This window comes from Aquarana catesbeiana, linkage group LG09 (genome assembly GCF_042186555.1).
Source record: "Aquarana catesbeiana isolate 2022-GZ linkage group LG09, ASM4218655v1, whole genome shotgun sequence".
NCBI lineage: Eukaryota > Metazoa > Chordata > Amphibia > Anura > Ranidae > Aquarana > Aquarana catesbeiana.
The window spans coordinates 190,477,874-190,502,793 of NC_133332.1; the positions used below are offsets into that span (position 1 = coordinate 190,477,874).

Sequence of the window (24,920 nt, forward strand, 5' to 3'; positions counted from 1 at the left end):
GCCAGTGCGAAATATTCTAGTAATCAGCAGTAATAGTTCACACAGCCCCGCAGTGCTGACTTCCCATTCACAATAGTAAACAATCTGTCAGCACTGTGGGGCTGTGCGATCTATCAGGTAAACATGCACTGTGCTGACATATAGCTCCCACGGCCCCGCAACACTGAATGATCTTTTAAGCCTTGTACACATGCTTAGATTTTCGGGCAACCGAACGTCTGTTTTTTTGCAGCATGCTAGTCTCATGTCGAAAGTGAAGAGGTTACGCACAATACGAAAATTTTCCTACAACAGAACACGTCAGAAGTGACGTAATGTGCTGAATAGCTTTGTATGTATTCTTTCGTTTCTGAGCATGCATAGTCTTGCTCTTACAATTTTTTGTGTACGAAAACCGTACTAATGAAACGAAAATCGGATGCTGAGTTCACATCCGACAAGAATTTTATAGTCTGCACATCCAGCTTTTGTCTGACGAAAAAGCAAAATCTGCTCTCGAAAGCACCGTACAAACGATCCGAAAATTTTTCCATCCAATTTTCATACCGTGTGTACGGCCTTTACTTTTGTGAACTGAACAGTCAGCACTTGTGTTATGAATGAAGCTGACCCCGTCCCCTGCTGCGCTGAATGACAGTGCTGGTCTCCAGCATGTGCCTGCTTCCAGGAATGAGCTCTGTCAATCAGACCTCATCAACCATTTGTCTGCTTCCTAGCAGTAGGGTTGAAAATTACACTTCTCAGCAGCCACAGGACAGATTGAAATGGCACCAAGCACTACTTGCACTTGATAAACTGATGCATATTTAACTGCCGAGATAAGATACCAGCCACACAGGGATTGCATTGTCCTTTATACTCAGTCAGACTCACATTGTTGAAATGTTATGTGCATTAGGGTGTTGGAGTGCTATTCATTTTGCAGCTCTGACGCGTACCACAAAGCATTACGGTACAGTGCACTGCATCAGAAGGAATTGTGCATGTCCATTCCTGTGTGTTAGCAGCCAATTCAAAATTAATAGGCTGCTTCAATGCAACACTCATTAATTCGTAATGCAATGCAAAAGAATGGACAAGTGTGAATACGCCATTAAAGTATATAAAATGCATTCACTTTTCACACTGTTCAAAGCATGCGACTAGTATATATATATATAAAAAAAAAAAAAAAGCCACTGCCTATGGACATCTGTCCAAACAAGTATAAAAAAAAAAAAAAAAAATCCATAGATGAACCACAAAATATATTGGTACATTCCATACTATCAGAAGATGTGCCTAAGCTGTAGGGAGATGAGGACTGGGTGCAATCCTTAGCAGGTACTATAGTGGTCATGTGCAAAGAATATATAAAAGGTTTAAAAGGATTCTGCGAGGATAGAAATAGGGTAGCTGCCAGTGCTGACTGGTTTGGAAAGGTTCAAGGAACTGCCATGCCGATTCTGGCATCAATAACAAGTGGGTCACTGACCTAGACAAGTCTGCAGTACAGGGGTTCAGATTTTATTGGCTGCATTCTTGTTCCAGGCCTGTGACCCACTAGGTAGAAAAGCTTGTTAGGAACCTTTAGGCGGGAGCACCAATGCAACCAGTGTACTAGTAATGGGACAAACTTGCACAGGAGTTGGAAGGGTGAGGAGTTCAGATTGTGCATGCACATTCAACCAACCATTCTGTAAAAGCTGTGACTTTAGTTTTAATATATTAATGGCAATGAAGAACAGATGAGAGGAAATTGAGGGATATGTACTGCTCTCCGTTGTGTTGTTTTTTTCATGGCACTAGCTGAACTGCACTAATAGCAAAAACAATTTAAACTTCAACACACAGATCGATTTTGACATGTTTAGTGGAAATATAAATAGAGTACAGGTTGCAGTGGTTGAAAATGGGCACTGGACAGGGATATGTAACAGCTCAGCTCTTTTTAAAGGTCCTGGAACAAGAACAGACTCCTCCACAATGACTGATCTTTCCACCAGGGCCAAATTCCACTTGCCTGAGAAGAAAATTCTGGACGTCTCCTGTAAACAGATCCACTTTCATACAATTATTAAAAGCTGGCCTGCTGCACATAAATAAGAAAATATTTTTTTTATTCTCAGAGTCACAAAGCACACTTGCAGGGAAACTTTACTGTCCAGGAACCACTATGTAGACTGCAAGCTCATTTATCCTAGACAAGTATGTGACTATAGCACAGCCGTCCTAACAAAATGTAAATGCTGAAACTCACAATGACTATTGATTCAGCACACTAAAATCCCTGCCTCCGAACATGTAGACTGATGACTTTTTTTTTTTACTTTCAAGATCAGTATGCTTGATTTCCAGAAGGAGGTTAGTACTCACTGCCCCCTCACGACAGGTGTACTTTAAAAGTAGAGATATAGCTAGGGAAATTTTAATTTCTCCTTCTGCGAGGAAAAACACCACTTTGTACACTTTCACTGATTGGCTTTATACACCAAGCACGTCACAGGAACAGCCTGGCATATATACTTTGGAGACGTAAAGTAAATATTCAGGTGATCTGTCCTATGGCAGCCAGGGACTGCCCTAAGGAAAGTTTTGAGAAGTTCACACATGAATAAGTGGTCTATAGAAGCCATGTTCAATGGAGTCCAAGCTTGGAAGCCCCTCTTACTTTTACACACAAGGCTGAACATGAAGTGCTGGTTTTGGCACCAATTAGTTAATTTTCTTTAACATTTTTTTTTTTAAATGATTATCCAAGGTTCCTGTTCCCCTCTGCCAAGTAGGCTGCAAATGTCTGATCTGCAAGGTCAAACTCATTTTCTTGCCTATCCATGGGAGGGCCAAGAGGCCTCATTAATTATGACCTGGTAAACTTTAATCCATTGTCAGATTTTGATGACTTTGCGATTTCTAGTTTTACTGCCAAAAAGAAGGGATATTTAGATGTGCGAATCTCAGCCAGTCCTATTTAAAGAGTTGGAGATCTGAGAGTGTTTGGTTGGTCAACAGTCTTAATATAAGAAAATAACTGGAACCAGAAGTGTAATATTTGGGCATTGCCACCATAGTATAGGGAAAGTGGTCTCTTGGTTAACCAGTAAACCGGAGAAAGCTATAGACAATACCTATCAACAGACCAGCATAAAAAATAAAACGCACTTAGCTTCAGTTATTAATGGATGTTTTGGAGTATGCACTGTCCAGTCATGCCAGCCAAAGATTTCAAGCTTGATTTATGCTCCGTTCACACTTGAGCGACTTATGCACATTTGGACACAAAAGTCCCACAACACGTCACACCCCATGTATTTCGATGACAACCGTTCAAAGCGACTTTAAAAAAAGCACCTGCACTACTTTTGGTCCGACTTTCATGCACTTTGAGTGCCATAGACTGCAATGTAATCCATCAAAAGTTGCACCTGAATGTTATACAGCCATGGCCAAAAGTTTTGAGAATGACACGAATATTACATTTTCAAAGTCTGCTACCCCAGTTTTTATGATGGAAATTTGCATATACCTCAGAATGTTATGAGTGATCAGATGAATTGCAATTAAATTGCAAAGTCCCTCTTTGCCATGAAAATAAACTTAATCCCATAAAAAAAAAAAAAAAAAAACATTTCCAATGCATTTGTGAAGGCTTCAGGGCACCCAAGAAAGTCCAGCAAGCGCTACGACCATCTCCTACAATTGATTCAGTTGCAAGATCAGAGCACCACCAGTGCAGAGCTTGCTCAGTAATGGCAGCATGCAGGTGTAAATGCATCTGCACGCACAGTGATGCGAAGACTTTGAGGATGGCCTAGAAGCCACTTCTCACCAGGAAACACATCAGGGACAGACTGATATTCTGCAAAAAGGTACAGGTATTGGACTGCTAAGGACTGGGGTAAAGTCATTTTCTCTAATGAATCCCCTTTCTGGTTATTTGGGACATCAGGGAAAAAAAATGTGTCTGGAGAAGAAAAGGTGAGCGCTACCATCAGTCCTGTGTCATGCCAAAATTAAAGCATCCCGAGACCATTCATGTGTGGGCTCACTCACAATTTCCCCTAAGAACACAGCCATGAATAATGAAATAGTACAAAAACATCCTCTGAGAGCAACTTCTCCCAAACATCCAAGAACAGTTTGGTGATGAACAATGCCTTTTCCAGCATGATGGAGAACCTTGCCATAAGGCAAAAGTGATAAATAAGTGGCTTGGGGAACAAAACATCAACATTTTGGGTCCATAGCCAGGAAACCCCCCAAACCACACTGAAGCAGGCGACTTTGTGAAAATTAATATTGGTCATTCTCAAACCTTTTGGCCATGGCTGTAGATGCAACTAGAAATGTGCAAATAGTTTAGCTCTGAATTCGTTTAACGAATTTCAACAAATTTGTTAATTCAGAAATATCTGAATTAACAAAAACCCGTTTAACTAATTTTTCCAAATATTCACAAATTAAAAAAAAATTCATAAGTTTAAAAATTCGGAAATCTAAAATAGTTAATAATAGTTAAGTTATTAGTTGGCCTTTAAATTATAGGTATTGGAATTTCCTTTCAAATCTGGCTGTTAGTGAACGTAACGAATACGAATTTATCCAAAGTTACAAATTATCAAAAATAACGAATGCCATATCTAAACGAATGGAACATAAATCAATAATAAAAACTTTTTGTTATTAATTAGTTCCATTCCATTTGCTTAGATGCGGCATTCGTTTTTTCAGATCATTCGTAACTTAGGATAAATTCATATTCATTACATTCACCAACAGCCAAATTTGAAAGGAAATTTCAATACCTACAATTTAATAGTTATTCTTTCAAATTTTCTTATTTTCAAATTTACGATTTTTCGAATTGCGATAACCAACGACCCGAAAAAAAAACAAAACAAAAAACAAATGACACTAAAACAAACACATTTTTCAGTAGTGCACATGCAACAGTTGTCCATTATCATTGGTCAAGGCCAAAGTCGCGTGAAATTGGAGTGATACAAGTGTGAATGGAGCCTTAGGCCTTACTTTTATGTGGGGAAGTTTGCTAGAAGGAGAACCAAGTAAGCTATCTCAAAAGGGTGAAATCCGTCTTCCATCCCCAGGGTGCCTAATGCAAAGGTTTTCTAAAGCAATAACGTGAACGCAATGGGACACTTGGGTTTAAGCTGAACAGTTTGAAAGCAGGAAGGTGCTAAATATTATGGAGACCCTCAATTCCTTTACTAGAGATAGATATATACACACACTTCCAAGTATGCCACCAGCAAATAAAGATGCTCAACCCTGGAAAAAAACTAAGGTTCCCAAAAACGGGTGTGTGTATTATTTCTAAAGCTGGACTCCAGGCAAATGTATGTATGTATGTATGTATGTATGTATGTATGTATGTATGTATGTATAATATATTATATATATATATATATATATATATATATATATATATATATATATACACACATACATATACACACACACACACACACACACACACACACACACATACACACACATATATCCATTTTAACTGCAAATTCCTACACTCCATGGTCCTTGGTCAAATCAAGTGGAAGGATGCCCAAATTGAAAACAAATTGCCCTATGTATGGCCTCCTGAACTTACATTATAGCAACCAAAAAATGATTGGGTGTCATCAAATATTCACAAAATCTTTTACAATTTGTACAATATGTGCAACAGTTTGCATGGAATTGTTCATTTTGGGAGAAGGTTATTAAAAAAAAAATGTAAACACTCATATGAAAGATAAGGCACTTTATTGGTACATTATGGAAGCATATAAGAAAGAAAGAATCAAGTACATAGGCTTAAACTCCGATACAAAATTGACACTGAATACTGTGAAATGCATTTAAAGTGTGTATTGAACATTTTTAAGATAACTATTGATTTGTTCACTGGTCAGTAATATTAAACAATGTACAGCATTCTGTACATTTGGCAGTTTCACTCAATCTTAATATTTTGCAAAATACTTTCAGCTCTACTCCAAACTAAAATCTTTAAAAATGTTCATATCCAGCTGAATGACGCTTCCTGCGACCAATGAAATAAGCCACCATCACTAGGATTATCAGGACTCCCAATGCAGCTCCCACGACTATCGGTACAGTGAAGTTCTGGTCTGCAAAGCAATCTTCAGCTACGTGGGAAAGAGGCAAAAAAAGAAAAAAAAAAAAGAAAACAAACACAAAAGCAAAATAAAATAGCAAAAAAATAAAAAAATAAAAGCAATAGAGAAAACTTTGTAATAAAATAGAAAAAATGATCAACAATAAAAGGTTTCAAAAATACAGGGGAAAAAAATAAATAATTAATTATGGGGGGGGGGTGACATTTGTAACCAAGACGGACTTACTTGAAACCTTAGCTAGCTTACCAAGCTCATGCTGAGAGTTTACTTTCAACTCACAGAAACTGGCACTGGTAGAGTGATGCTCTGTTCTATGGTCCCTCTCACACCAATCTTTCCTTACAGCACATGTGTAAAACACAAGGCTTACTGGCTGAATACGGCTCACCAGGCCATTTCATGTGGCCCCAGCACCTTTCCTGCAGCACCCTCCATGTCTCCACCCCCACCTTGTCTCAGCAGTCGGCAGCAAAGAGGACAGAACTCCTCCGCCAAATCCTGTGCTTCTTTGTGCAGCTGTGGAGAGGCTCATCTCTGCCCCCATCTCAGCAGTGAAGGGAACAAAACTCCTCCTACAGATCCTGCACCTCTCTATGCATCCGCAGCACCCTCTCATCTCTGCCTCCCAAGTCTTAGCATTCAGCAAACTCCAGGCTTCAGACTCCAGCCCCTGGACTTTCTGCTTCCCAGCTCCGCCCCCAGCAGTAACACAAGGTAAGGGAGGCATCTGACATCTGATATAGGAGGGGTTGTAGGGGAGTGCTCTGGGACATCTGTTAATGAGAATACTACAATTCTATGCCAGTTGAAAAGGAGGGTCACACAACGATGGTATCATCCACAAGAAACTTTATTGGAGACTGTTCAGACAGAACATCGCTGCAGAACCATGTTGGCTGAGCAGTCTCCAATAAAGTTTCTTATGGATGATACCAGCAGTGTGTGTGATACGCCTTTTCAGATTTGCATCATCTGCTATAGGAGTGTGAGTGGGCTCTGCGCCAGTCTACACCTGCCCTTCATAGTTTAAAGTGGATGTAAACCCGAAATTTTTTTTTTTTTTTTTTTTATCATACTGTAGAGTATAAGATTTCCTATCATTTGAGCCCAGTCTTGCCACACAGAGTGAATCCATGTCTGAGCAATCCTCTTATTGTTCAGTGAGATAAATCTTGACAAACTGATAAAAACTTTGTCAAATCCTCCCCCTTGCTGTGAGTGACAGGTGATTTACATATCTCGTGCTTCAGCCTAAGACACATGCAGTATTTTTTAATTCCCTCCCCCACTCCTTTCTTCAGCAGCTCTGCAAGGATTGGCTGTTCCACACCTCAGCATGATTTGGCATGCTGAAGTCATGTGGTTACTTTCCTGTCTTTTCACTGGATGTTAGAGATCATAGCAGAAGTTCAGTGTTAGAAATACACAGGAGAAAATGCATATTGACAAGGGGAGTGTAGAGGTGGGCGGGGAGTCTACTGACATCACGGCTCCACCCACCGAGCTCCAGACAACAGACCCACCCACAGAATATGCAGTTTTTTGGGTCTAATAACAGACAAAGGGGAGACATTTGACAGGTAAAGATACATGCAGGAGGCATGTATATCCTTATAGATAACCCCTATGGCAGTAGTTTAGAAAGGATGACATTGGGTTTACATCCACTTTAAGTCTTACATTATTACTAAATCCAGTAATCAAATGCAGAGGCAATTATTCAATATGATAAAGGAGTAAATACAGTGCCTTGAAAAAGTATTCACACCCCTTGAAATTTTCCAAACTTTGTCATGTTACAACCAAAAAACGTAAATGTATTTTATTGGGATTTTATGTGATAGACCAACACAAAGTGTCACATAATTGTGAAGTGGAAGGAAAATGATAAATGGTTTTCAACATTTTTTACAAATAAATATCTGAAAAGTGTGGCGTGCATTTGTATTCAGCCCCCTTTACTCTGATGCCCCTAACTAAAATCTAGTGGGACCAATTGCCCTTAGAAGTCACCTAAATTAGTAAATAGAGTCCACCTGTGTGCAATTTAATCACAGTATAAATACAGCTGTTCTGTGAAGCCCTCAGAAGTTTGTTAGAAAACCTTAGTGAACAAACAGCATCGCAAAGGCCAAGGAACACACCACACAGGTCAGGGATAAAGTTGTGGAGAAGTTTAAAGCAGGGTTAGGTTTAGCAGGGACCACTGTTCAATCCATCACCCAAAAACGGGAAGAGTATGGCACAACTGCAATTCTGCCAATACATGGCCTTCCACCTTAACCAACAGGCCGGGCAAGGAGAACAATAAATCAGAGAAGCAACCAAGAGGCCCATGGTAACTCTGGAGGAGCTGCAGAGATCCACAGCTCAGGTGGGGAGAATCTGTCCACAGGACAAGTATTAGTCATGCACTCCACAAATCTGGCCTTTATGGAAGAGTGGCAAGAAGAAAGCCATTGTTGAAAGAAAGCCATAAGTCCCAATTGCTGTGTCCCCCTGCATGGCTTCTCACAAACTGCAAACATGTGGAAGGAGGTGCTCTGGTCAGAGGTGACCAAAATTGAACTTTTTGGCCTAAAAGCAAAAACATTGTGTGGGGGAAAATTAACACTGCACATTGCCCTGAACACACCATCCCCAACGTGAAACGTGGTGGTGGCAGCAGCATCATATTGTGGGGATGCTTCTCTTCAGCAGGGACAGGGAAGCTGGTCAGAATTGATGGGAAGATGGATGGAGACAAATACAGGGCAATCTTAGAAGAAAACCTGTTAGAGTCTGCAAAAGACTTGAGACTGGTGTGGACTCTAAACATACAGCCAGAGCTACAATGGAATGGTTTAGCCAAAAGCATATTCATGCGTTAGAATGGCTCAAAGTCTAGACCTAAATCCAATTGAGAATCTGTGGCAAGACTTGAAAATTGCTGTTCGACAGTCTCCATCCAATCTGACAGAGCTTGTGTTATTTTGCAAAGAAAAATGGGCAAAAATGTCACTCTTGATGTGTAAAGCTGGTAGAGACATCCCTAAAAAGACTTGCAGCTGTAATTGCAGTGAAAGGTGGTTCTACAAACTATTGACCCAGGGGGGCTGAATACAAATGCAAAAAAATGAACCCTATTTATCGTTTTTCTTCCACTTCACAATTATGTGTCACTTTGTGTTGGTCTATTACATAAAATCCCAATAAAATACATTTACGTTTTTGGTTGTAACATGACAATGGGTGGAAATCAAGGGGTGTGAATACTTTTTCAAGGCACTGTACATTTATATATAGTCTTACAGATACAATCGCCGATTTGAGGGCAACCAGAACGTTGATGCGTCAGTCGATGAAATGGGAGTTTATCACCCGTGCCTTAGAGAAACTGTCATTTAATAAAAATAAACAAAAAAAGCTGCTGGCAGATATAAAAATGTGCTGGTGGTACCTGCACATACTTGCAGAGGCTTTTCGTCCAACCAATATGCCAGGTCATTTTGATCAAAGCTTTAAAGTATTTTATTTTTTTTTTTAGCTTGCCTACCCCATTGCAATGAGCTTATAGGGATCACTGTAGAAAAAAAAAAAAAAAAACAAAAACCGAAAAGAGGGCTCACCAACCTTGCGCATTACCCAAGTGGTGTTTATTGATATAAAAAGAAAGGAAATATACGAACAAAAGAAGTAGATCATAAAAACATTTCAAAGTCCACAATAGACACAAAGAAACCAGGTCACCGGGACCATGTCCAGCACGCCGGAGAACCTTCCAGATGGCTGACTCGTTTCAAGGGGAGATCCCCTCTTCCTCAGGGCCAAAACTATTTTTATGACCTACTTGTTTGTGAACATATTTCCTCTCTTTTTATATCAAACACCACTTGCGCAAGGTTGCGCCGCCCTCTTTTTATTTTTTCTACAATGTTTTAATTGGGTGTCCCCTGACCCTTGGGGAGCAGCAAGGTCTGTGCAGTTACCCAGAGCCTTAGAAATCCTAGCCAATATCTACCACCATCACATCACTTTCGAGCACAGGAGATTTTGTTGGTTATTGAGCTTAAAAGCAATGTAGAGGGGTGGGAGGGAGTGAGCAAGCATGGACATCTTAACTGATCTAACAGCCCATTAACTGTAGGCATCTAGGTATACAATATACACCTGTCAGCTTGTTTTTTGTTTGGTTAAGGTAACCGTTACTTTAAAACAAAGTCTTGTTGGCACTACTGTGTCAGAAGTCTCAGCGATAAAGATTAACCTTTCTACCTCCAAAAGAGACCACCAGTCTAGGTGACAACACTAATTATAGGCAAATAGGTTTATGATGGATCCTAAAGTGCACATGTTCTTTAGTAAAGAATAATACTGCAAAGAAATTAGACTAGTGCTGTACATCCAAAATACATTTATTCATACCATCCATTATGAAAAAAAAATCCACCTGCTCATCTTACAAGAGTAACTTCAACAGAAGCTTATTTCAGTTCCTCAGGAGCTTAGTAATAGTTAGCTTAGCTCCTTAATGGGGTGAAATGCATAATAGCAGAAGATACATTTTCCCTGGTATAGGATGATATGAATAAATGTAATCTGGACTTCTGAAAGTTGAGCAGCTATCTTTCTGCTTCTTGGGCTACTATCGTTAGCGGATCATGGACCACTTTGGAGGCCGCCTCCTTTGGTTGGTGGAGCAGTGGTGTGAGCCTTGTAGCAGAGTGGCAGGGATGATTTGCAAGCAAGAAGGTTTTATGCTCTTCCATAAATAGAAGCACCTGGCATTTCAGAGGGTTCCAACAGGCAAACATAGCAGTGACAGTTAACGGGGAAAGGATTGATGGATGGGACTGTTTTATAAGAAATCTGTCACTTTGCCCATTCAGATTCTCCTCTTAAAGTAATTTTTAGTCCTTTGACAATATAGCTTTAATTTTTACTGTAATTAGAGATTGTGGGTTTTGAGGACCACCAACATTTGCAAAAAGTACTGCTGTATTTAAGAAAATGTTTCTTGCATATCTAGAAAATAGAAAGTCCCCCTATGCTGGATTTAGAGGAGGGCTCAGTTGGAAGTTTATAGGCCCCTACTTTGGGTATGCAGTAACTAATTGACCAGTGCTGTGAGGGGAGGCAGTGTCTGATGACCTTTATATTGAGATAAACCTTCAGTCCAAGTTTTTAACACAAAACATTCCCAAAGGAAGACAATTGTTTTGGGACAAGCCCAATCTATAGTTTTAGGCTTCATGTACACTAGCAGGTCTTAAACTTGTTTAGGAGCCTTTGCCTTTTTTTTTGCCAAAGCTCCTAAACTCAACTCCATAAAATCCTGTGTGTCAATGTACACATAGGCTTTTAGGAGAGTTTAGGAGCCGTCGCTGTTAGGTTAAGTTCAACCTCCCTCTCCTGAACACGGAATAATCAAGTTCAGGATAGGAACGTTTTGACTGCCAGCCACAGGAAAACGTAAAACCGTGGCGCCGTTTTGCGTTTTCCCATGGCTGCGGTAAATGTAGCTGCGCAGGGTGTAGATGAAGCTTTAGTAAAGCTGTGAATAACCTAAAACCAAATTTTAGACTGCAGCCTCCTGGGATATAAAGATTTACATACCAGTATGCCACAATACTGTGCATTTCTCTAGGAGAGCAGCATCCAGGGAAAAGGGAACGTCAAAGACATGATCATTGTCAGCTACTTCCTAATAAAGTGTTCAAAACCTTATTCATCTCCTATTAAATACATTTTTCAGTCTCAAAGGATCTGTGTGCAGAGCAGGGAGGCCCAGAAACATAATTGGCCATAACATTTACAGTGCATAAAGGCTGAAAGGTAGGGTACGGCAGTACTCAAACCTAACACAGGTTTCTTCATGGTGAGGATAGTTTCATGACCATGCGAGTGTAAGTAGATTAGCAGGTGGAATAATTAAGTAGGACAGGCTCTGCAATCACTCGGGACCCCAGAACATAATGTGAGAAACATAGTGTACCTCCAGTAAAAAGCAATATTGCAAATTCAAAATATGCATAACTAAAAAGACATGCTGAGCACCTACCTTCCATCCCTACAGAACAACAGTGTTCTCAAAAGCTACAATAGCATTTTATGCAGCAGGTGAAAAGGAATTTATAAACATGCTCAAGTTCAGCAAATTACTGGATCAGAGCCCTGGCAAATTCAGATGCAAGATAATGCCATATCTTGCCAATCTACTTGGTCAGTTTGTGCATAGCTGTAATGTGCTCTTTTACTGTATGCGGCACTAAACCAATGTCCTGTGCCCTTAAATGCAGGCACTTACCCAGTGGTTTATATAACCTTTTAACACCATATATAGCCAACTGTCCTTTGCTGACTTTCACCAACTATTATACTATGCACTTGACACTTTTCTTCAATGCTGATCTAAGGTGTGTACAAAACATGGTTAAGTCCACTACTTGAGGGACAAAGGCTGGTTTGTGATGGTTTACAAATAGTTTAGAATCCATAAATATGGAACAGACGAGAATGGGCAGAGCATCACAAACTTGTTCTGCCCTAAATTGCAAAGAGGATTAGCTAGGCTTGGTGTTAAAAAGATACAAAAAAAAAAAAAAAAAAATACGGGATTTGTTCACTAAAGGTTTCCCCCTTAATGAATCAGGTGACTATGTGTAAATTCATTTTGAAAAGAATACCCAATCATGTGCAAAGAAAGAAAAAAAAAAAAAAAAAAGGAAGAAGAAAAACCTGATTGCATAATTGAGTTTGCATAGCCTCACATTGTTCACTAACCTAAATGAAAATTCACTTTGCAAAACATGCTTATTTCTGTCAGTAATCAACCTTAAAGTGTCACAGACCTTTCCTCCCAAGTAGAAAATCCACAAAGATCCCATGCTAATGGTATAAAACTAAGAGGTACATGATATTTACAGATCTATGTATATTTACAGAGCCACTGGTGCACAAAAAAATGGTTTTATAAAGGGGAATGTCCACACTAAATTAAAACTGGATTTTTGTTTGTGACCTCCATCCAGTCAATACTGCAGGTAAACTGCTACAAGTCTGTCCAGAGATATAATAAAGCAATAGTCAGCATTATAACCTTAAGACACCCAGTACTTGACATCAGATTAATCATCACGGAAAAGTAATGCTGCAGCTGTTCAAGGAGCTTTTAGGTGGATTACTTTTTTACACTGCTCATTAAATAGCTACTAAGTAACGTAGACAAACTTGCACGTTAAGTTGAACAAACTGCACAGGTTTAGGGCAATAGCAAATATAAAAACAATGACAAGTGTTTCCACTCAATTTTATTGAAGTTTGGTTAGAATTGTATTCATAAATTGAATTACTTTAAATCAGACCAAAAACATACAAAAATTCTAGATAGGAGCAAAAGAAATCATAGATGTCCAAATACCATTGCAAAACACAAAAATCGAGGGCTTTATATTTTTATTTTGTGGAGTGATCAATTTCAAGTAATTAAATATTGCTAAAATATTCAAAATGAAAGATGCAATGATGGAGGTGGAAGGATAATTGCAAATTTATAGAACGTAAGTTATAACCTTTCACAGCAAAACAAAAAGGATTTCAAGCAAATGTTAATTGACCCGTTTCACAGTGTCTTCTGACAATTCGTCCACCCTCCAGCCTCAGTGCTCTCTAAAAAGGTGTGTTTGGGATGGGCAAGGACAGACTTTCTGACCTGTGACATTGATCTGACTCTCAATAGCAGTTAGCCAGTGGCCATTTGCCAGTCTTTGTAGGCTTAAGAAGAGTTTATGGACTTTAACAATTAGGCTGCTGAAAACACACAAGGACTTTCCACAGTTGCCATCACACCTGTCCTTCTCAGAAGGAGAGGGTAGGGAGTAGTATACTAAGGAAGAATGACAAAGGAGTGAAGAGAAGGGATAGCCATAAATCACCAGCGTGGCCTTTTCTTTTGAGGCATGAACAGGTATACTATTTGAAGGTTTACTTTTAGGCGCATACCTGGGAGACAACTCTATAAAACAAATAGATTTAGAATATCCATCCTTTTTCTATGAACGGTTATTATAACCTTTGTTGTATAAAGGTGCACCTTTGCTTTACCACCCTTCTGTATGCTCCACCTTGATAATCGTAGCCATGATGCCATTCAGCAAACTCTCCTCCTGCTTGTCTGGATTTTTTAGCCCAAACGACCAGTTACAAAAAACAGGATAGGAAGAAAACCCATCAACTGTACCTTGACAACAGTTTCAAGGAGCAGAAATATCAAGAGACAACTCAACGATTAGCAAGAGAAATTTACAGCTGTGAGGTCATCAAGCTTTATTATTTATATAGCTTATGCTGTTAACACATAGGTCTTTCGTTAGCCTTAAATTAAAATGGCAAATTAAAGGCTTTTTAAAATGATATTTTCAAGATAGTTTGTAGTATATTAATAAATCTCCCTAAATTATGGTAGCTTTCAAGGGAAGGACTACCATTTCTTCTTTCTGCACATCTACAGATTTGGTTTAAGAGAACACACAATCAATAGAAATCTATATATCAGTAAAATCCGGGTCAATACTGAAATATTACAATACAAAGGATTGTACACAGCTTGTAAAAGAGGAGACTTCTGTAATAGCATGCTGCAGGTACTGTAAACATTAGCAGCCAATCCAAAATGTCATGCAGCAAGACTAATGGTCGGTTGCTATGGGCTACTGCACACCACTGGGCTTTACATTCATTAAATAAAGTAAAACAATGTACAGATCTTTAAGAAAACCACAATCATAAGCTAATAACACTAGAGAAAATAGAAAACCGAAATCTGCCAGACTGCTAAACTGCCATGAAAGTATTGCCTAAAAGGGTAATAATGGGACCAAGAAATCATAGCTACCTTATTATGTGTTCATTGCATGCTAATTTTCTGATCCTGAAACTCACAGGCAAAAAAAAGGGAAAAATTTAAAGCGTTCATTTGGGAGTGTAATAGTCTTCTGTCCTGTGAACAGTGTACTTCGCAGACACATAACACAAGGCTAACATGACCAGGGCACAAACACTGGCTGGGGCAAGCAGGACCCTGCCTATTAAGGGCTCTGGCTATTACGAGCCATGGCAGTGTATTTCTGTCTCCTAGGCAGCTGTTTTTACAGTCGCATTGTCCAGCTCAACAAAACAGCAGGAGAAGATAATGCAATGCTTGAATTAAATACAACTGAAAATCTTTGAGTGTTTTCAGTGCTGGAGCAGATTTTTTTTTAATATAGCTCAACATGTGGAATGATAGAGAAGTAGATGGCAAGACTGAACAACATGGTCTGAAATACATTGATGCACTAGAAACATTCCCTTCTCTTTGCAGATTTAGCAGCATTATAAGCAGTTAAAATAGTGAGTATGTGCAGGAAAACAATAAACCTGCAGCTTCCCAGCCGTTGAGGAATATCAAAGCAGAGTCATGTTCACAGGGCCCAGCACACAGTGAGACTTGTAGCTCCATACTAGTTGGGGTTCTACAAGGGGGTCCAGACTGCCAAGGTAAATTAGAGAGGAAGATGCATGTATGTAGATTATAGTTCAGAACTTGCACCTACTTCAAAAAGAGAAAAGTGCAAATCAGGCCTGAGGAGGGGGCAATTAAATTGTTTGATATCCAGCATAGGTTTTTCTTCTGCCAATTAGGTAAGCAATCACAATAATGATAATTAAGCCTGAAAGTGCAGCACCAACTATGATTGGAATTAAAATGGAGTCGTCGTCGAGTTGACATTCAGAAGCTGTAGATGGAAAAAAAAATAAATAAAATGGGTGAAAACGAAAAGAAAAAAAAGAAAAAAAAAAAAAAAAAAAGTATGAAATTATGTAAAATGTAAGCCAGGCCTATGATACACAATAACAAATCATATACACTAGTGTATTCCAAACCAGTTTTAAAGCAACAAAAAAAGGTGCAGCTTTTATAGCTCTCTGCCATAGCCAGACATTCTGAAGAGGTAGAGCTCTGGCATTTTCTGGTAGTAAAGGCGCTTGCCAGTTCTCGCTTGCCTCACACATTCTTACTGGGCAAAGAGGCAGCTCAAAGTATTTGCCCAATATGAATTGGGGTGGGGGGGGGGGGGGGGCGGGAGTGGGCAAGTTTCTGGACAATAGAAGAGGGGCAGGAATACATATGCAAGCATTACATTTTTTGTATCTTTAAGTGACAGAGTCTCTAGGTGCCATTAGCAATGTATTTGAGGTCTCCTAACAGTCGCAGGTGAAATTATTGGGTGTGTCTTTAAAACTTTTATAAACAAAAAGGTGCTCCTACCCTGAAAGTTGGGAAAGTGACCTGTAAGCGCTACAGAACTCAAGGTAAAGCTGACAAAAAGGTCAGCTTATGTTCTTCTGGCCAGATGAAAATGGGAAAACCATTACAGGATTTAAGGTTCTGTTGGGGGATAATACAAAGATGGTTTTCTACACTTAATAAGCACAATGTAAGCAAACCCATAACATCAGAGACTGAGAAGTATTAGGAAGGTGTCATTTCTGATGAGACCCCAAGACATCTTATTCTCTCAGTTTATACTGAAATGTGTCAGTCATACAAAACTTCACTAGGTGTCCTAATACCAAAAGCAAATGGCTACTCCTGTCAACATAGGCAGTGAAAACTTGTAGGGCTGCAACGATTATTTTAACAATCGATTAGTTGGCCGTTTATGTCTTTGATTAAATCGGATAACTTCCTTAAAAGAAGCGTGGTGTATAAGTTAGGTAATATGTAAAGTTGAAAAATAAAATAAAAAAAAAAGGCAATTTATTATTAAATATCTATATGCAGTGCTAAATATAAATAACCAACTATATGGTTAAGGAGCAAAATCTCTAATCCACTCCAAGAAGAACAGACAGAGGAGATATACTATTAGAGGTTGAATCTGGTAAATAGACAGAGATCAATTTTTTTAATTAACCACTTCCATACTGGGCATTTTCACCCCCTTTCTGCCCAGGCCAATTTTCAGCTTTCAGCGCTGTCACACTTTGAATAACAATTGTGCGGTCATACAACACTGTACCCAAATGAAATTTTTATCATTTTTTCACCACTAATAGAGCTTTCTTTTGGTGGTATTTGATCACCTCTGCGATTTGTATTTCTTGCACTATAAACTAAACAAGAGTGACAAGTTTGAAAAAAAAAAAAAAAAACAATATTTTTTACTTTTTGCTATAATAAATATCCAAATTTTTTTTAAACAAATTTTTTCCTCATTTTAGGCCGATACGTATTCTTCTACATATTTTTGGTAAAAAATATCGCATTAAGCTTATATTTATTGGTTTGCGCAAAAGTTATAGCGTCTACAAAATAAGGGGATAGATTTACAGCATTTTTATTATTTTTTTTTTTTTACTAGTAATGGCGTCGATCTGCAATTTTTATCGTGACTGCGATATTGCGGCGGACACATCGGACAATTTTGACACATTTTTGGGACCATTCACATTTATACAGCGATCTGTGCTATAAAAATGTATTGATTACTGTATAAATGTGACTGGCAATGAAGGGGTTAACCAGGAGGGGGCGCAGTAGGGTTAAATGTGTTCCTAAGGAGTGATTCTAACTGTGGGGGAGGGGATTCACAAGGGGAGGAGATCGATCGGTGTTCCTCTGTACACGGAACACACGATCGGTCTCCTCTCATCTGACAGGACATGGATCTGTGCGTTTACACACACAGATCCACGGTCCTGCTCGGTTACCGGGCAATCGCGGGTGCCCGGCGGACATCGTGGCCGCCGGGCACGCGCACCAGGACCCGAGTGATGCCCCCTAGGGATCCTGGAAGGCAGCGCCGTCATATGACGGCAGCCCAGGATAACAGCTGCACCGTCCCGCCGTCATATGACAGTGGGCAGGCAGCAAGTGGTTAAAGAAAAATAAAAATTAAAGACTGTTTTGCAAATTTTCAGACAGAAATGTAATAGATAATGTATGACAGACTCCCTTGTCATAAACCGGTGGCTTGATAAAAGCTACCTGTGCCTGCTGTCACTTATGCTGGCCATACAAAAACAATGTCTTCCTTAAAAAAAAAAAAAAAAAAAAAAAATGTATTTTAAAAACGTTAATTCAATTTAGTGGGGTCAAATGGAAGTTAGTTTTCGACCACAGTAATGGGAAAATTCGAAGGAGCAAAATAGAAAACTTCTCGGTCAAAGGAAATTTTCAGACAGTATGTGGTACTCGTTCAGCAATTACATTTAGGGCTGCAACTAACGCTTATTTTCATAATCAATTAGTTGGCCAATTGTTAAATTAATCGATTCAATCGGATAAAATCAAAAACCGTAATATGCAATTTTTTCGTTTATTTAAAGGAATAATGAAAATGATGGGCCAGCACTATTCCTCCCGGGAACACCAATCATGGGCCAGCACTATTCCACCCGGGAACACCAATGATGGGTATAAAAAAAAAACTTATAAACCATGCGCTTACTCCAAAGAAGTCATAAACGTAAGCAGCTAACACAACAAATAGAAAATTTGCAATAAATCATATACAACCAGGTGTAGCGCTAAAAATTGAGAAAGAAAATATTGCTATACCACATAAAATAGCAAGATAAATTGTGAAAAATAGTGTTTTGTATGTTTTGTGAACGTTCATACATAAAAGTCACTCATATTATAAAGCCTTAGGGTCACCAAAAGTGATGACAGGATGTAATGATGGCAATAAAGTCCAAAACTGAATGTGCAGATACGGTGAACATAAATGTTGCAATGGTGATAAATTCCAAAACATATACTCGTGAAAAATTTCTGAATATAATCCAACATGTGCTGACAGACACTTGTGCGAAACCACCACCCGAGATGACTGGAGGCTTACCAGAAAGTTGGGACCCACCTAGCATACGCTATATGGGTCAAACAGGCTTAGGTTGCTCACTGGCAATGGAGGTAGGATACCAAGGGCTGGTGAATGGTGAAGTTGTAACGTTGCTATCCCAAAGAAGTCTTCTCCATATAGAAGCTCGGACACCAACGGACATTACCCACATGTAATGAAGAAGGGGCTGTTCCTGTTCTAGCAAATGCAGATACTACTCGTTGATCTCCCCAGCAATGCCGTGTCCTTGTCACTTGCTGTGAGCCCCGGGCACAGCTGGGATCCTCCAGGCTGGACACTGCCCCCGCCCTCTCTCTCTCTCTCCCGCACAGGGAGAGACGCTGCAGCTGCTCTCCTCGCTCCACCAAACACGTCAACAACTAGCAGCGGACATTCCCCGCGCTCCGCCCTCTCCCGGGCGAGGGTGGAGCGCGGGGAATGTCCGCTGCTAGTTGTTGACGTGTTTGGTGGAGCGAGGAGAGCAGCTGCAGCGTCTCTCCCTGTGCGGGAGAGAGAGAGAGAGGGCGGGTGCAGTGTCCAGCCTGGAGGATCCCAGCTGTGCCCGGGGCTCACAGCAAGTGACAAGGACACGGCATTGCTGGGAAGATCAACGAGTAGTATCTGCATTTGCTAGAACAGGAACAGCCCCTTCTTCATTACATGTGGGTAATGTCCGTTGGTGTCCGAGCTTCTATATGGAGAAGACTTCTTTGGGATAGCAACGTTACAACTTCACCATTCACCAGCCCTTGGTATCCTACCTCCATTGCCAGTGAGCAACCTAAGCCTGTTTGACCCACCTAGCGTATGCTAGGTGGGTCCCAACTTTCTGGTAAGCCTCCAGTCATCTCAGGTGGTGGTTTCGCACAAGTGTCTGTCAGCACATGTTGGATTATATTCAGAAATTTTTCACGAGTATATGTTTTGGAATTTATCACCATTGCAACATTTATGTTCACCGTATCTGCACATTCAGTTTTGGACTTTATTGCCATCATTACATCCTGTCATCACTTTTGGTGACCCTAAGGCTTTATAATATGAGTGACTTTTATGTATGAACGTTCACAAAACATACAAAACACTATTTTTCACAATTTATCTTGCTATTTTATGTGGTATAGCAATATTTTCTTTCTCAATTTTTAGCGCTACACCTGGTTGTATAACACCAATGATGGGCCAGCACTATTCCTCCCGGGAACACCAATGATGGGCCAGCATTATTCCTCCCGGGAACACCAATGATGGGCCCGCACTATTCCTCCTGGGAACACCAATGATGGGCCCGCACTATTCCTCCCGGGAACACCAATGATGGGCCCGCACTATTCCTCCCGGGAACACCAATGATGGGCTCGCACTATTCCTCCCGGGAACACCAATGATGGGGCACTATTCCACCCCCCCCCCAGGAAAACCAATGATGGGGCACCCCACCCCCCAGAAATACTTAGGATCATGGGGCACTTGTCATCACAGAAATTAATGTACTGTACTGACTATTGTATAGCCATTAGCCGCTACCTTATTCACTTCACACAGGTGCAGCTCAGCTCTCACGACTGTTTCTCGCCTCTGTGTCTATTCCCTCGAGGCAGCAGCGGGCGGGGCTGATAATATCGGGGGGGAGCTGACGTCAGCGAGCAGGAGAGGCGCGGACGTGCCTGGTCACATGAGCACTGCTGTATTATCATGAGAATATGGCGGCGCCGCATAACACTGGGACGGAGCAGAGGCAGGACTAGCAGGGAGGAAGGTGCAGACCCATTAATCAATAATGAAAATCGTTGACAACGATTTTCATTATCGATAATATTGATTAATCGTTTCAGCCCTAATTACATTCATTTTAAAAACAATGTTAAAAGCAAGTGAAATTTTCAAACAACATTCTTTCATTTAGCGAATGTACAAAGTTTTTGCGTATGAATATTCTCGTCCGAAAATCGATACATGCATGGCCAGCATAGGGGTAGGTTCTCACCTATGCTGTTTGCTTTTGATCTGTTTCTGCAGTGCTTTTTGCACACAGGCGATTTTGCGTTTTTTATGCTTTTTTTGGCCAGATCAAAAAACACAAATCGCGGCAAAAACACACTAGATGCTTTTCTGCAGCTTCTCTATTGAAGTCTATTGAACCAAAAAGCAGTTTTGCGTTAAAAAAAAAAAAAAGCACAGATGTGAACGTTTCCCATAGGAAACCATGTTAAATGAACTGTAGCGTTTCTGCAAAAAGCACCAAAAACCTCATAGGAGTGAACCAGGCCTAAGACGTTAAGTAGCTTATTTTGCAGCACATGTCATAATGGGGTTAAAAAAAAAAAAAAAATTAGCCCTTTATAGTACAAAAAGAGCATAGAATTGCTACTATATGGGGTTAATTAATACTGTGAAAAGCAGTGAAAGGGATAGGTGGATAGAGATATATATCTATCTCTATCTATCCTTGGATTAGGGGCATAATTCGTCCCAGAAGAATGCTTGTAATCCAAAGCACTCGTATATCGAAGCGAGTTTCCCCATATTAGTCAATGGAAGGTCAGATAATTAGTTCCACAGAGACTTCTATTGTATGCAGTACCGCACGTGGCCAGAGGTGGGGGGGCACCGGAGCAGCTCGGAAACACTCGTAGAGGCTCAGGAACAGAGTTTTTCCGAGTATCACCGGTGCCCCCACACCTCTGGCCAAATGCGGTGCTGCACACCACAGAGGCTTGAATCCTGCTTGTTTCGCGAGACAACACTCGCAAACAGTCAGGATTTCTAAAAAATAATAGCTCGTATTGCGAAACGCTCATTAACTGCTTTACTCGTAATCCCAGGTGTGTATATATAATTTTAAATACACCCAAAAGTAGGATATATGGACATTTTAACTCTGAGTCAGACATGAAGCTACATGAAGGGTGGAAGGGAGCTATACATTTATATTAACCACTTCCTGCCCAAGGACATCATATGACTTTTTTGACTTTCAGTGGGAATATCTGAATGATGCCCGCAGCTACAAGCATCATTCAGATATCCTCTTTTTCAGCCAGCTATTCTATGCACTATAAGAACGATCATAGTGGCAGTTCAGCCGCTAGATCGTTCTGACAGGCAACGGGAGGGGACATCCACCCCCCTCCTGCCGCCCTCCGGTGCTTTTCCAGGCTCTTCCGTACCATTGGGGACTCGGAGAAAAAATTGGCCACTGCTGGATGACGATCAGAGATTTCCGGTGACCAGATGGTCACCAGTCATCTCTATGACTGTCGGAGGCCCAGGCGCCACGTTATGACGTCAGGTCCGGGCTTGTAAACAAGCCGCGATTGCGGCTGGAAAGCATGGGATCGTGAATTTAATTTTTGATCTCATGCTTTCCAGCCTGGAGGAGAGAAGTGGAGTCTTACTGACCCCGCATCTCTTCATAAAGAGGACCAGTTACACACCATTCCTATCACAAGGGATGTTTACATTCCTTGTAATAGGAATTAAAGTGATCAAAAAAAAAAATTAAAAGAGAAAGTGTAAAAATAAAAAAAAAATACAGTAAAATAGGCAATACAAAAAAAATTAAAAAATTTAAAAGCACCCGTTCCCAGTAGCTTGCGCACAGAAGCGAACGCACACACAAGTCCCGCCCACATATGTAAACGCCATTCAAACCACACGTGAGGTATCGCCGCGTTCATTGGAGCAAGCGCAATAATTCTAGCACTAGACCTCCTCTGTAACTCTAAGCTGGTAACTTGTAAGCCTTCGCCTATGGAGATTTTTTTACGTACCGAAGTTTGGCGCCATTCCATGTTTGCACAATTTTAAAAACATGACATGTTGGATATCTATTTACTCAGCGTAACGTAATCTTTCACATTGTACAAAAAAAATTGGGCTACCTTTACTGTTTTGTTATTTTTTAATTCATGAAACTGTTTTTCTTTCCAAAAAAAAAGCATTTGAAAAATTGTTGCGCAAATACTGTGCGGCATAAAAAGTTGCAACAACCGGCATTTTATTCCCTAGGGTGTCTGCTAAAAAAAAACATATATAATATTTGGGGGTTCATAGTAATTTCCTAGCAAATAAATGATGATTTTTACATGTAGGAGAGGAGTGGCAGAATAGGCCCGGTATGGAAGTGGTTAAAGTAGTACTAAAAGTTGGGACTTTTCTTTTTATGGATATGATCATTTTAAATATGTGCAATATTGCTAAAAAAAGTTTACTTTAAATGTAATTGTAATGCCTTATATTACACCTCCAGCCATAGGCGTGCGCAAGGGGTGTGCCTGGGCACACCCTAATCCTGTGGTTAGCAACCCGCCAATGACTGGCAGGTGACAGGTAAACCGCAATCCTTCCTTGCTGACCCTCAGAACCTGGACAGGAGAGGCGGCGGGGGTGGAGTTTAGTGGATCCGATCTGTATTTTCCTCCTGCAGCAGGTGAAAGTAGGCTTCTCCTCCTCTCATCAACATTCAGCTGCCACAGTGGGGATCTGTACCAATATATGCCCACTCCCCGCCATCCCTCCTTTCCCTGCACCTCTTCCTTCTGTTGCCCGGGTCCCCCTGTGTGCTTCCTGGCTCCCCCTTCCTCCCATTGTTTCAGGATGGAGAGCGGGGAAGAGGCAGGTAAATATGTCAAACGCATATATGTGTTAGAGCTTTGGGGTGCATACCCTAATGCAATAGGCTGCGCACACCTATGCCTCCAGCCTATCAGCCACCACCTCCTCTGGGTTCAGATGCTGATCTTCCCTGCACAAAGTCTTTGTGATTTTTTTTTTTTTTTTTTTCCAGGCTGCATTCACACCTGAGCAGTTTGTTTTCAGGCAAAAAGTCGTGCATTTTACCGCGATTTTGTACAGGTCAAAAAGGTCACCAAAAGTAAAAAAATGCAGAAAAACACCTGTAATCTGCCCAAAAAGAAGCTCATGTACTTTGAGCTTCAGGCATTTTTCTTCAGGTGACAAAATGCTCAGATGTGAACAGGTGCCATTGAAATGAATGGGATTTTGCTTGTTGGGCGTTTTACGAGCTGAAAACACTCAGGTGTGAATGCAGCCATAAAAAAAATATGGTAGACTTACCTGCTCTGTAATGGTTTTGCGCAAAGCAGCCCTGATTCTCCTCTTCTAGGGTCCCCCACCGACGCTTCTGGCTCCTCCTGCCTTCAGAGTTCCCCAATAGCAAAGTTAAAAAAAAAAAAAAACACTTCTGCCTTTAGAACCACTCACTTCCTGCCCAGGACACATGACCCATGAGGCATTGTTCCTCACACATTCACAAGTTCTCAGGCACTTACTGAGATGTATGGATGGTGTACTGCACTGTCCGTACATTGTCCAGTTTTTCAGTCATGCCCCTTCGACAGAAAGCAGGCGTTCGGACAGCTTCTGTCGAACAGGCCGTCATACCACAGGCCGAATGTCGGTTGGTTTCTGCTGAACCGGCGATATTCGGCCCGTGTGTACGGGGCTTTAGTCCAGTCCTAACACTGCAGACTGGCTGAATAAATGCCATGCAATAATTACACAAGGCTGGTAATGACAAATTTTCTAAATCAGTGGGAAAGAAAGGGCAGGGGTAAAAGGTTATGTATGCAGCCCCCCGTTTTACTTACCTGACCCCTCGAAAGTCCTGCGCTCGCCCCCGACATCCTCTTCGCTGCTCAGCCTGGCCGTTGAACGGATACAGTGGATGGATTGACAGCAGCACAGCCATTGGCTTGCGCTGCTGTCAATCACATCAAATGACGCGGCGCGCCAGGGGGCAGGGCCGAGTGATACAGTGAGTGGCTATATCACGGGAGCGCACCAGCAAGCACTCAACACCATGCGAGAGAGCTCGCATGAAGGTGTTGAGTCCTTGCGGGGGGGAGCCGAGACAGCCACCGAGGGACCCCAGAAGACCAGGTTCGGGGCC

At 40.9% G+C, this 24,920-nt stretch overlaps 1 protein-coding gene across 4 annotated transcripts in view; it reads right to left on the reverse strand.

Moving 5' to 3' along the window:
• The window catches only part of LAMP2 (lysosomal associated membrane protein 2), a 94,805-nt gene that overhangs the window by 6,227 nt on the left and 63,658 nt on the right, over positions 1 to 24,920 (reverse strand). Inside the window, exon 10 of one of the 4 annotated variants that reach the window (XM_073599443.1) lies at positions 5,744 to 6,146. The exons of 2 other annotated variants lie outside the window; for them this stretch is intronic. In XM_073599443.1, coding sequence (XP_073455544.1) covers positions 6,007 to 6,146 — 140 coding nt within the window. In that variant the 3' untranslated portion in view covers positions 5,744 to 6,006. Of the gene's footprint in view, positions 1 to 5,743; positions 6,147 to 13,409; positions 15,893 to 24,920 lie in introns of those variants that run through there. One more of the 4 variants, XM_073599442.1, reaches the window with a different exon arrangement.